The sequence below is a fragment of the Myotis daubentonii genome, chromosome 2 (assembly GCF_963259705.1).
Source record: "Myotis daubentonii chromosome 2, mMyoDau2.1, whole genome shotgun sequence".
NCBI lineage: Eukaryota > Metazoa > Chordata > Mammalia > Chiroptera > Vespertilionidae > Myotis > Myotis daubentonii.
The window spans coordinates 36952456-36966146 of record NC_081841.1 but is presented as its reverse complement, the minus strand read 5'-3'; the positions used below and the strand labels follow the sequence as shown (position 1 = coordinate 36966146).

The window sequence follows — 13691 nt, the reverse complement described above, 5'->3', positions numbered from 1 at the left end:
GGGGAAAAGTATTACCCAGCATTATCATATAATAATTACTTATTAATATTATTAATACAATGTTTCAATAAAAGGGTGTCTATTTTCTCCTTTTGTGAATGAGGTCAAGAACTATTTGACATCATTTAATAACATTTTAGTTTGTGATTCCTAATCTATAAACTCAGAATTCAAGTTCAGAAAAAAGTCAGTTTCTCCCATTTATTATCTCCCATTTATCAATCATCCTTGCATATTATGAGTTCTCAGTGATATTCCCTCATCGATCTGGTCTGTTTAATATATATATTTACCCACTTTTCTCATTCTGAAGAAACAGCTTTGAATTCTTGTTAGGTATTGTATGTATGCATTTACCACTTCATTTAGAAATATCAGCAATTTGAAAAGAAGAAGAAACAATGGAAGAAAATAGGATTATAAACTGAGACCATTTTTCTATTGAAAACAAACAAACACAAAACTACCCAATTATCCTTTGTGGCAACATTGGCCATATATCTTCCCATGATAACTCAAGCTGGAAAAATCTGAAATTAGCTCCTTAATATGAAACTTTAGAACGTGATATACAAATGATTTCCAACTAATATCTTATCAGAAGTTCAGTCCTTTTTAAGAAGAAAATCCCTGTTACCTTCCCCTTTTCCCTTCTAAAGAACTCCTTTGGACTTCCACAAAAATTCAGTTTCTGACATCTGTGCTGTTGCCAGAAGGGGGCACTGTGGAACGATGTTAGCCATCTGTCAGCAATTCCTGCGACAGGCACATCCTCAATCTTCAAGGTTTTAAGACTTTTACCCCCAGTCTGTGGAAGTACCTGTACTTCTTTCCCACTCCAATATATTCTTAGAACTTCATCTCCAAGTAATCCAAACTTCTAAGACAAAGTTAAAGAATTTTGGATTCCTGAAACAGCCAGGGAAACATTTTATTTTTATCAAGGGAACAGTAATAGGGAAACGAGCATACTCAATTCAGTTTTAATTTTGACGACTACTTTAATTATGTTCATATATAACAAAGTTTATCAAACATCCCATAATCTCTGGGAATGTTCACCCTATATTTTATCAATAGTGTTAAATATTTATTGAAAATGTTCAGGGATCGAGTTTCCTGGAAGTTGATGACAGGACCACTTCGCACAGGATTGAGAATGCAGCACCGGGGAAAAGTTTTATAAAAATGCAGACGCACTCAAGAGATGTAAGTACTGCTCTGGGGTCTTATCAAAAAATCATACAACATCTACTTCAAGTTAGTCCTGATGTTTCGTTAACATTTCGTATCCAAATGACCCAGTCACACAGGTTAAGACATCCCCTAAACGCTGTGTCTGTAACACAGGAGGCCATCTCTCGATCCCCAAACAGTGTCACTTCTTCCCCTGCATCAGGGTTAGCTCCGTGCCATGCCACCTGCGGACTGAATTCTACTATTGTTTTAGGAATGGCAGAAGGAAAACTGTTTCTTTTTTTTAAAAAAAAAGCACAAGAGCAACGTTACAGAAATTGGGTAACTTCCTAAGTTCTAAGAGCCCCAGTCTCAATCAAATGAGAAACATGGTCATACAGGTGGTTGACAAAAAGCTCTACAGATAAGACATGCACCAAGTTAGGGATTTCCTTTTGTTCCTGGGGAAGTAATACGTGTGACAAGACTTCCCGTCATCGTGAGACCTGTGGCAGACATTTTGCTTTTGAAAAAGGCAATGAAGCAAACCTCATTCAATTCAAATCTATGAAGGGCTTTCATATAGGGATTAATATATGTATAAGGTAGTACCTCATAGCATGATGGCATTTAGTTGGCATGAAATAAATGTTTAAAATGAAGATGGGGGAGGGGGAAGAAGTAAATGATTTCTACTCCTCTCTCCTCCTTGGTACCCTTTTAAATAATCCAATATGACATCTCTCCATACCCCAACGGAGGAAACAAAATAGAGGACAAAGAAGAGCTGGCCCTAGCAGAGAAGGACTTTCCACAGCCTTTAATATTTTTCAAATTAATAAATTTCAAATGGATATGCCTTCCTCCCCCACAAAGCAATAAGCAAATAAATAAATTAGAAGAGCTGGATTAACAATAAAATGGCACAAATGAGTATGTGTGGCCACAAAAATGGGTACTTCAAGTAGTAAAGTCTACCCTGAATTTCACAAAAGAATAGTGAACTTTACTTCATTGGAATGATTTATGTGTGGAATAGACCAAAAGTAGAAGTCCAAATTAAATGACCTCTAAAGAGCTGTTATTTTTATGATTATATGATGAAAGCATGTCTTCTATATATACTTAAAAATCTTATTATATAATAATCAGTGTGCCTAAATAATAGCTATATAAACAGTAAAATCATTCACTTAAACCCATAATTTCCACAATGAAGGAAACCAGTACAAATGGACAGAGAATGGACAAACAGAAAGATACAAGCCCCAAAAGCCTACAGTCACAAGTACTTCTAAAGGCTAATGAAAGGATTACTATTTCATATCAAAAGTCTAAAACCAGCCCGGCCAGCGTGGTTCAGTGGCTGAGTGTTGACCTATGAACCAGGAGGTCATAGTTCCATTCCCAGTCAGGGCACATGCCTGGGTTGCAGGCTCGATCTCCAGTGTGGGGCGTGCAGGAGGCAGCCGACCAATGATTCTCTCTCTCTCTCATCATTGATGTTTCTCTGTCTCTTTCCCTCTCCCTTCCTCTCTGAAATCAGTAACAATATGTTTTTTAAAATGTCTGAAAATAAAAACTGCCATTAGCATTTAATGATAAAAAGTCAACTTAATTAAGGATTATTCTTAAAAAGAAGCATAGAAGGATCCACCAATGAACTCACATACATATATGCATAACCCAAGGACACACAGGCAGTGGGTGGTGAAGGTTTGTGGGGGGGGGGAGGGGAGGGGGGGAAGGGGGGGAGAGGACAATGAGAGGAAAAAGGGACATATGTAATACCTTCAACAATTAAGATTAAAAAACGAAAAGAAACATAGATGAATGGGGGCACATGTAATTAACTGCCTCTCCCTCACACCTCCAAGGAATTTCAACTTGCTCTAGGAATATGTGTGTGTGATATATACATATATACACATATGTATGTATATGTACGTAAAATGTACGTAAAGAGAGAGAGGGTGCCGCTTACCTCTGTGTCTCTGAACCTATCTTCATAATCCAATCTGTCTTTCTCGACAGCCGTCAGTTTTAACTTCAAGTTAGATATCTCAGCCATCAGATCCAACTTCTGAGTTTCCAAGGATGTCCTACTCAGAAGCTCCTATTAGAATTTAAGAGATACATTCAAAAGTTGTTTCATTACAAACAGCCACATGTAGACATGTCTCACTTATGCCTGCAAAGCAGTCACTGTCAAATAGAGGATTTGATGATTAATTACTAAATAGATACATTGAGCAGCACTAAACACGTCTGCTTATTGGGGAGATATATTACGTAGACACACACATATATAAACCTTATATATAGTATAAAGCCTGATAACACTGATGATGATGATGATGTTATGTGTGCCATGTGCTAAGCACTGTTCTGACATGTACTTAGTGGTCTGAGCCTCAAAACAACCTTATGAGGTAGAAAGTCATAAGGATAATGCATGATGAGGAACTCAACAGATGAGCAAGCTGAGGAACAGAGAGGTTAAAAATTTTCCAAAAGTCACACAGCATGGAAATGGCAGAGCAGGGACTCAAAACTAAGCAGCCTTGCTCCAGTGTGTATTCTATCCATGATATTATAGGTCCTCTCATAGATGAGCATCATGTATGTCTGTGTACAAATTTTTTCTAATAAAGGTCATATGTGGTATTTATCTTTTTTCTTAATCACATAAATATGCTCTTGGTTGGGAGTTAGGAAACCATATGAAAGCATAAAGAAGATAATTAAATGGGACACCTCAAACAATTCAGCAGGAAAATCCGCTGGGGGCCAGCTTCGTACGCACCTGCTGCAGCATTTCCTCCGTGGCGTTCAGCTTCTCTCTGTGCTCTTCCAGACAAAACTCCAAATCCCGAATCTTCTCTCCCTGCGCCTCCACCTGGTCTGTCAACACACTTACCTGTATTTAGAGCAAAACGTCTCAATGGGTTAGGAAGAATTTGGGTCCCACTGCAAACTTTATTTCTCTAAATAGAACAAAAACTGGAATGCTGTCACCACTCATTTGGATGCAAAGCAGGGGTGGGGGGGCGGCCCGAGAATTAATGACAGCAGCCCTTCACACTCCTCTATATGTGGTGCTTGTTGACCTGAGCACTCCCATTCAATACGTAAGAGAGGTCGGGCTCACTGGGGGTGTACACTGCTTTATAGGTTCAAACCATTTCAACCATTTACAAGAGGGAGCACACACACAGATTAGCATTGAGGGGTGTTGGGGTGAGCTGAGGGTAGGAGGTAGTATTAGAGATTAAGTGAGAAAATGGAGTTAACTTTTAGAGGAGAGTTATCAAGGACTATTCAAGTTTGATACTTCAGGAGGAATAAAGAAAATAAACCAGAGAATTCAAATTCCATGAGATCTTTCATGATCACATTATCCACACATGTCTTCAAAGCCAGGATGAACTCTCAGGCCCCTGAGGAGCCACCGGGTTAGTCCTTCATCCTCAGTGCTTACTGCAAACTCACCGTTTCCCCCCAATGAGCACCAACCTAGTAAACACACTAGGCTCGTAAAAGTATTTGTCAGCTATTTAAAACAACATGGATGGACTTAGAGGGTATTATACCAAGCGAGGTAAGTCAGAGAAAGACAAAATACAATTTGATTTCACTTATATGTAGAATCTATAAAAACAAAACAGGAACAAGCTCATAGGTACAGAGAACAAACTCATAGTTGCCAGAGGGGAGAAAGGTTAAGGGGATGAGTGAAAAGGTGAAGGGGATTACAATTTTTCGTTATAAAACAGATAAATCACGGACTGCAAATGTACAGCATAGGGAATATAGTCAGTAATAAATACAGTAATAACTGTATGGTAACAGATGGTTACTAGACATCGTAGTGATCACTTCATAAGTGTATAAATATCAAATCATCACGTTGTACACCTGACACTAATATAATATTGTATGTCAACTATACTTTAATTATATATATATATATATATATATATATATATATGGAAAAAATAACATTCTGAACAAGAAAACTCAAATTTAGCCTACAAATGGGACTTCACCACTCACTTTGTTTGGCCCATGGTATCATTTTTTTAAACTGAAATATTAAATATATATTTAATTAAATATTAAATATATATATATATAAATATTAAATATATACTCAGAGGTACTTACTCAGATTCATGAGTCTATGTTATGTATCTACAGTATATGTGTGTGTGTGTGTGTGTGTGTGTGTGTGTATGTATATATATATATAGCACCAAACCAGAATTTCTGGTATATATTAAAAAATCAGATCAGATGACTGTGCTGGTCATCAGACTGGCCCTGGAAGGGTGTGTCGGATTAAGGGCTGCTCATGCTAGACAGGGTATGCACACAGTCCTCACCGCTCCCTACTGAGCACAGATGGCCTGCAGCATTTACCGGCAGGTCTCTTAGCAATCTGGCTCCTGTAAGCGCCTGAATTTGCCATCCCAGTTTTAAATGTCTTTGTAAATATGTCATGAGGAGCGAACAGCATTTAAAAAATCACTTGCCTGAAGGACGAGGGATTCTTTATCATTTTCCAACCGCGCTAGCCTTTCTTGGTACACATCTCCGTTCCCGGGTAGGTGTCCATTTGTCTGAAAAGGAAGTAACTAGGGTGAGTCTGGCCCTCTTTACGTCTGAACCGCTGTGGGTAAATAAAAAATTTGCATCTGTCTTTAATTCAAGGCACCTGAACTGAGTTTAGCACAGCTGTGATTGACGGCCATGAACAGAAAATACAAGAATAAAACTTGGTTCATTTACCTCAATCGAACTCTTTGGAAGAGAAGTTACTGAGATAATAATACCTTATAAAAGAGAACAATTAGACACACTATTACAATTTGAAGAAGAGTGGCAAATAGCTATAGGTAACTTCCCAGGACAAATTTTACATCATTTGCCAAGATCACCTATATTGCAATTTCTCTCCCTACATCTGTTTATATTTCCTATTAAATGTTCAAAAGAGCCATTATCACCTCCTGCCTCCTTAGTATTCACAGATGGCTCCTCTACTGGTAGGGCAGTAACAATCATTGACTCAATAACCCATGTTCAACAAACTCTAGAGACGTCAGCTCAGAGAACAGAGCTTTTGGCAGTTATTTATGCTTTTGAACAATTGCAACAGGTTCCCTTTAACTTGTACACTGACTCTCAATATATAGTTAAATTAATTCCTCATATTGAGACCGCCTCTCTCCCACAAGGAAGAACAGCCATTTTCTCTTTGTTAACTCAGCTACAAACTTACATTCATAAACGAGAAAAGGCTTTCTATATTGGACATATTAGAGCTCATTCCTGCCTACCAGGACCCTTAAGCGAAGGAAATTATCAGGCGGATTTACTAACTCGCCCAGTAGTTTGTACAGCTCTAGAAGAAGCCCGGCGGTCTCATGCCATTCACCATCAAAATGCTTCTGCTCTCCGTCTATATTATCGCATATCTAGAGAAGCTGCTCGAAGTATTGTGCGTGACTGCGGTCATTGTCCTACTCATTTTCCTAGCCCTGCTACTGGAGTTAATCCAAGAGGACTTAGACCCTGTGACTTATGGCAGATGGATATTACTCATGTCCCATCTTTTGGCAAACTTTGCTATGTGCATGTTTGTATTGATACCTTTTCTCATGTTATCCTTGCTTCTGCACGTACAGGAGAAGCCTTTAAAGATGTAAGTCAACATCTATTCCAATGCTTTTCCTACCTAGGAATACCAAGGGCACTTAAAACAGACAATGGGCCTGCCTATACCTCTAGAGCTTTTAAAAACGTATGCTCTACATTCGGCATCGCACATACTACAGGAATACCCTACAATCCTCAAGGCCAAGCTATAGTAGAAAGGGCTCACCAAACTTTAAAAACACAAATTAAAAAATTACAAGAAAATGAGTTTAAATATTCCTCTCCTCATCATGTTCTACAACATACTCTATTTGTAATTAATATACTAAATGTAGATTCTGAGGGAAATTCCCCAATGTACAGGCATTGGAACCCTGATTTAACTAAACCTAAAGCCCTCGTCAAATGGAGAGACTTGCTTACAGGAGCCTGGAAGGGACCTGATGTACTTTTAACCTGGGGGAGAGGATATGCTTGTATATTTCCACAGGACGCAGACTCACCTGTGTGGATTCCAGACCGTCTAGTCCGACCTTATGTCTCACCGCCCGCCATCTCTGCCTCATCATAGCACACTTGACCAGTGCCCATCTGCAGCAGATGTGCAGCCCTGAGCTGGAACAATCTGTCCATTGGGAGGATCACATGTGCCTCCTTTTTGTCTTTCCACGTGTCCCAGCTTTGCCCCACATCTCCTTTCCTTTTTCCTTTTTTTAAAATCTAACTACTTGTTTGCTGGTTCTTTGGCCTTTCTCCTTCTTTCCTGAACACAGCGTTTTCTAGAATCTCTCTACCCTACTGTTCCAGGAAGGGCACCTCCCTTTTATGCCGTGACTAGGGATGCTTGGTATATGCCCCATACATGGAGTTGTCTTGTGCCAAAAGCCTGACATCCTGGGCTGAGAAAGCCCTGTTCCGGGACTCTCCTTTGTCCTGTATTGGCCCCTCTTACCCTTGTGCCAAGAGGGACCCTCTTCTTACAATCCAATTGCCCAAAGCTATTGCCTCAGCTCTCTGTTCATGCTGAGGTTGAAGCCTCATGGTGGCTGGTACCATAGATCTGTCTCTCACCCAATAGCGTGAGCTGGGCCCTCCCTGGAGAAGAAACCTGGGTTCCCCAAGATATGTGATCAATGCTGGGGCCCCGCCAGCAGGCAAGGGGATCCCAAGGCAGTTGCTAGGCATGGAGGCCAGAGGGACATAGGCTACCAAGGAGACAGAACTGAACCTCACATCACACTACTTGGCCCAGAGATGGCTGGTAGTCAAAGACGGGTAAGACCCCACAGGGTGGGGAAACCTAAGACAGGCACAGTCGGGGGCCAGTAGGAGAGAACTTGGGGTTCAACAGAGGTGGGGCACAGATCCTCACCGCCCCCCCAATGGTTCAGGGGCTTGAACACTCGCCCCTTCTGAGGAAGGTCTCCTGTCCCCATGGCTGCTTCCCGCTTCCCACTCCCAGCTCAGATTGGGACCCAGGTAAAGGCAGAGACTGGCTGACAGCAGCTGCCCTCTCACTGCAACAGGACTTGTTTCCCTTTTCTACCTTGGACCACGGGGAAAGGGTCAGCTGAAGGAAAGGGCTGTGTCAGGATGCTGCCTTCTTCCCTTTCTTCTCCCTCTTTTTTCTAAACACTTCCATGCCTTGTAGTTCTTTTGCTTTCTCTTCTTTTTCTCTCTACTACCCTCCATCTTCCATATCAGCTGACCCAGAGGGCACAGCTTACTCCTCCTCGGACACCGACACCACCATCAACCACGGCCCTGATGGACCCTTTGATGCAGCCCTTCAACTCGCTGATGCTTCGGGAAGCCCGTCGCAGTGATGCCGCCCGCTAGCCAGACCAACAAAGACAATCAAACCAACAACTTGAGGACAGCTGTAATCCCTTGACTGAAGAGGCTGGCAACCTTCTACAGGAATGGGGCTCCTTGTGCACTCCATCCACTATGTTTATAGTTATGCTCACTGTCATTGCTTGCCAGTCTTCTTCCGAGTTTTAAACGGCCCAATCTGAGAGGTGGCCACTGATTTGCATGCGCTATCATTTAAAAAATAAAAAAGGGGAATTTGCCGGAAGCCGGTCCATCCTTGCTGCTTGACACAGTCGCTGCAGGATAGAAACATCTGCACAGCATATGTTTCAAGGGACCTGGCGTATATAGCATACTATTCTTAATATGTTTGCTCCCCTTAGCGCTGTGTGTTTTAACCAAGGTCACCTCTCCGAGAAAGGTTGTTTCCCCAGGTAGGGATTTTTCCCTGAAGTTAGGGAGGGGATGAAACTCCTTAACTAAGTGCCAGGCGGGTAGTTAATCACTTTAACTACAAACAATCATGCTTAAGCTACATAATCTTTACTCCCTGGAATGGAGATAAGAAACGCCCTAACCTTTGTAATAGAAATCAACTGGTATAAATACGGATGTAACAAGACAATAAACAGCAGAACCTCTCTGGAGATCCAGACCAGAACTTGGCTGGAGATCCTGGCTGGAGATCCTGGCTAGGCTGCTGATCAACTGAACACTGTCTCCGTGTCCTTCCTTCTTCTCCGACTCCATCTACGCCTTTGGGAACCCCTGGACCTGCTGGGGTTGGACCCCGGCATCAAAATAGGTAAGGTAGGCACGTTAGGCATGTTTTTACCAAACCACACAACTTCTCATCAAGCAGAAAATAATGATCTAAAAGGAACAGTGGCTAAAAGGAACATTCACTGTCAAGTGGGGCACACCTGGGGCACACGAAGCTTTGCAAGTGTGTGGTCGGGCATCAAACTTCTATTTCCCCCAAATGCTCAATGACATAATTCTGAGTGGAGATAGTGGGAGTGGCCTGGGACTCCCCCCAAAGTCCCAAATGCAGGACTGCACATGCCTCCCCTTAAATGGGAGACAACAGGGGTAACTTACAGGCTTCTTCCTGCTACTCAAGTCTCCAAATCACAGGGAAAACCTCTCCTTCCTCTTTGAAGCCTTTCTCTCTCCCCCAAAACTTAAACTCTCAGTATGCAAGACACCGCCACACCCTCTCCCCCTACCCCACCTCCCCGCCCCCGTCCCCAGCAGCCCTGACCAGCCAAGCTCACTGGAGATTTAGCATTTTCCTTCCTGAATTCCCTAACTTCTCGTGAGCTTGCTTGTTCATATAACGCTATGCAAGCTCCAGGGCAGAGCCTATACAAGGCATCATGTTGTAACCTCCATAGCACCTGGCCCAAGGCCAGCGGTTCTCAACCTGTGGGTCGCGACCCTTTTGGCGGTCGCCTAAGACCATCCTGCATATCAGACATTTACGTTATGATTCATAACAGTAGCAACATTACAGTTATGATGTAGCAACGAAAATAATTTTATGGTTGGGTCACAACATGAGGAACTGTATTTAAAGGGCCAGAAGGTGGAGAACCACTGGCTTAGACCACTGCTCACTCTTTTTTCTCCCTGCAAACCCCTCCCCGCCACTTTTTTAAAAAATATATTTTTATTGATTTCAGAGAGGAAGAGAGAGGGAGAGAGAGATAGAAACTGATTGGCTGCCTCCTGCATGCCCCACACCGGGGACAGAGCCCACAACCCAGGCATGTGCCCTTGGCCGGAATCAAACCTGGGACCCTTCAGTCCGTAGGCTGACACTCTATCCACGGAGCCAAACAGGCTAGGGCCCTCCCCGCCACCCTTTATCAGACTTGGGCATATTCCTGCATGGTGTACATGCTGAAGTATGGATTGGGAGAGCAAGTGAGGCTTTTTTTCTGTCATCTTACAGATGCAAGGCTTTATGGAAACACATGAAAAGGCTGACAGAGAGCAGACAACATAAAAATGTCATTTTGAAACATAGTCGTGTATGTGCTATGTCCCCTGTTATCTCACTTACACAGTTCACAGCCATATAATATGTAATCCCAATAGAATGTCCTGGTTCCTCTCAAATAAAACAGAAATAAAAGCAGTGGAGTCCAAAATGGTTAGATGAAGCCATCCAGAGTTCAATCAAAACAGCAAATAACAACTTCCAAGTTACAACCAGAGTAGATATAAACTGTACCTCCTTACCACCCAGCTCCTATCTGATGTGACATCCATTATTTTTCCAGAATTGACTGGTAGTCATGCAGTTTCCAGTATAAGTTCTGGGAATAACCCAAGTTATAGGTTGAAAAAAACACACAACACAAAAAGGCGCTTTAACAAAAAAGAAGATTTTAGGATATTTCTTCTAAAAACTATGCACACTGGATATACTTCCCCTGAGGCCACACACAAACAATCAGAAACAAATTTAGTAAGTGTGCGATGTATATTTAGAATGAATAAAATGTTTAATTTAACATCAGCAGCTTGGTCACATACCTGCACCATCACCTCAGCATAATTCTGTTCATGTGGCAAACTGAAGTGCCCAGAATTAAGTGACAACTATTACGAGGAGCTGATGGAGTGGCCTGGACGACTTCCATCCCTGGGGACTACCATGAAGTGAAATTTATGGAGCTTCCTGAAGACAGCTTTTTGGAAAAAAGCCAGGATGCATAATGCATGTTCTCCATCTAAGCAAGTGCTGAGATGGGCCTGCCACAGCTTTAAATCCCTCGTTTTAATTAAAGATATTAGCATGCACCTGCTTTTCGATTCCCACACAGGCAACGTTTTATCAATAAATACATTTAATTAAGGAGGGAAAAAAGCTTTCTGCTCAGGGAGGGTACAAAGCAAAGGTCGTCTTTCTTCTGCCTGAAGAAAATTACAGCAAGATTACAAGTATTTCATAGCAAGTTCTAGAAGTGTTTTATGAAGCTACTGCATATGATATGGAAATAGAAAATGTTCCAAAACCAGTCCTACAGAATTATCCTAAGAGAACAACAAATACTAAAAATTGGCTCACAATGAGAATGCTCACGTTTCTCAACACTGTATTAATATTTACAAGCGCTCATAATGCCCAGGAGGATATTAGTTTTAAAAAAAAACATGAAAAGTTAGCCTGGCTGGTGTTGCTCAGTGGTTGAGTGTCGACCTATGAACCAGGAGGTCAGGGCCCATATCCCAGTTGCAGACTCAATCCCTGGTAGGAAGCGTGCAGGAGGCAGCTGGTTAGCTGATCAATGGTTCTCTTTCATCACTGATGTTTCTATCTTTCTCTCCCTTTCCCTTCCTCTCTGAAATCAATAAAAATATATTTTAAAAAAACAAAAAACACAAACACACGAAAAGTCACTATAGGAACATTAAGCCAAAGTTAAGAGCTACCACTGGACTAGTTACATACTTTTAAAACACTGTGTTGACTTACTCAAGTAGGTCAAGGTCTCTCCTAGTCACACCCTTATTTATATTTCTCCCAATTTTGTTACCTTTGCCTTAAAAATGTTAGAGAGAGATAAGTTCCAATAGGCCAATACCCTGCTGCCTCTGTTCTTTTTCCAACTCCTGTGCTCCACCTACCAGACCACTCAAAACCTCCGCGAACACAGAATGCTCTCTCATACACTGATTGTCTCCCTTCTGCATGGACCGTATTTCCTACCCTTTCTTCCTCTTTCCTCCTCCCTTATGGTCCACCTCCGCTGGGGCTTGCTGTGTGACGTCTTCCTCACATTACGTGCTCACTCACGTGCCAGTTACAGCATCTGGATGCATCTCCATTTCAGCAGGCGTCACACGGAATGGACTAGGCTAGAGCTGGCTACATGTGTGTCTCTCTGCCAGCACACTTTTTTTTTTTTTAAGTGCTTAAGAGTTTAATAACCCAGGCCAATGTTCTAAATGGTTTACATAGATTATCTCCTCTCATCCTCATAACCCTATTAGGTACACAGATTTCACAATGTAGTGGTCTGACTCCAAATCCTACACTCTGAACTATGCAGTACTGTAAGATAGAGGTTTTATCTAGTTTTTACGTCAACACTGTGTAGTTTTATTATGAATATATTCTTTCATTCCATATGCTATCTTTTAAAGTTTTTATTTTTTTATTTTTCAATTACAGTTTACGTTCAGTATTATTCTGTATTAATTGCAGATGTACAGCATACTTGTTAGAAAGCCATGTACTTGACACCAATACACTCTTGATTTCATGATTCTAGTTTTTAAAATTCAGTATCAAGAGAGGAAAAGGAAGGCTCAGTCCACTAAAGCTTCTTTAATTAAACATTATCTCTAGCTACCAAAAGGAGTATCTAACACCAGGGTCTCTCGTGTCCTAATCAGTATTAGATCTCCACCACTGCATGCAATCATTTATTGCCTGCTCTCCACTAAACACTGTACTAGGAGGGGAGACTGAGATACGATTTGAATCCCTCAACCATGAATATTGCCGTCACATTTCATTTGTGACCAACCCAATAAAGCATCGCATGCTCTGCTGTCCAGAGTCAGAGAACAGGACACCAACGGTGGAAATCAAGCCCCAGGCAGAGACCCTACTCTGCCCCCGTCCTCTCCCGGAGAGCAGTGAGGCTCTACCCTGGTGCTGTAAATCATCGCCTCAGGGCAACAACGCTGCCTTTCGGGCCAGGGGAGCATCCCTTCCAAGTGCGAGGGTCCCTGTGTACTGCAGCACCTCTGACTGGGTCAGTCTTGCATACAGCCCGCTTATTTTCCCCTCCTACATTTCTCATGCAGTTCAAAAGAGGAGATAACATGGCAGGGCAATAAGGACTCTTCATTTCCCCCACTTATACTCTACGTATCTCACAGGTTATGATGCCTGGTCTGACGTTCTTACCATCAGCATTTTCACTCGCTCTGTTGAAAACTGTATTTTTGCAGTTTCTGCAGATGTTGAGATTGCCTCATAACTAAAACTGCCAAATACCCAGACACACTTTGGGGAT

The 13691-nt window shown here is 41.9% G+C and overlaps 1 protein-coding gene across 8 annotated transcripts in view; it reads right to left on the bottom strand.

Annotated features, from left to right (window-relative positions):
- The window catches only part of PPFIBP1 (PPFIA binding protein 1), a 168824-nt gene that overhangs the window by 41732 nt on the left and 113401 nt on the right, over nt 1–13691 (bottom strand). For all 8 annotated transcript variants that reach the window (XM_059682451.1, XM_059682447.1, XM_059682446.1 and 5 more), the window contains 3 exons: nt 5712–5798; nt 3983–4096; nt 3161–3292 (listed from right to left, as the gene is read on the bottom strand). In XM_059682451.1, the coding sequence (XP_059538434.1) occupies nt 3161–3292; nt 3983–4096; nt 5712–5798 (333 nt within the window). The remainder of the gene's footprint in view (nt 1–3160; nt 3293–3982; nt 4097–5711; nt 5799–13691) is intronic.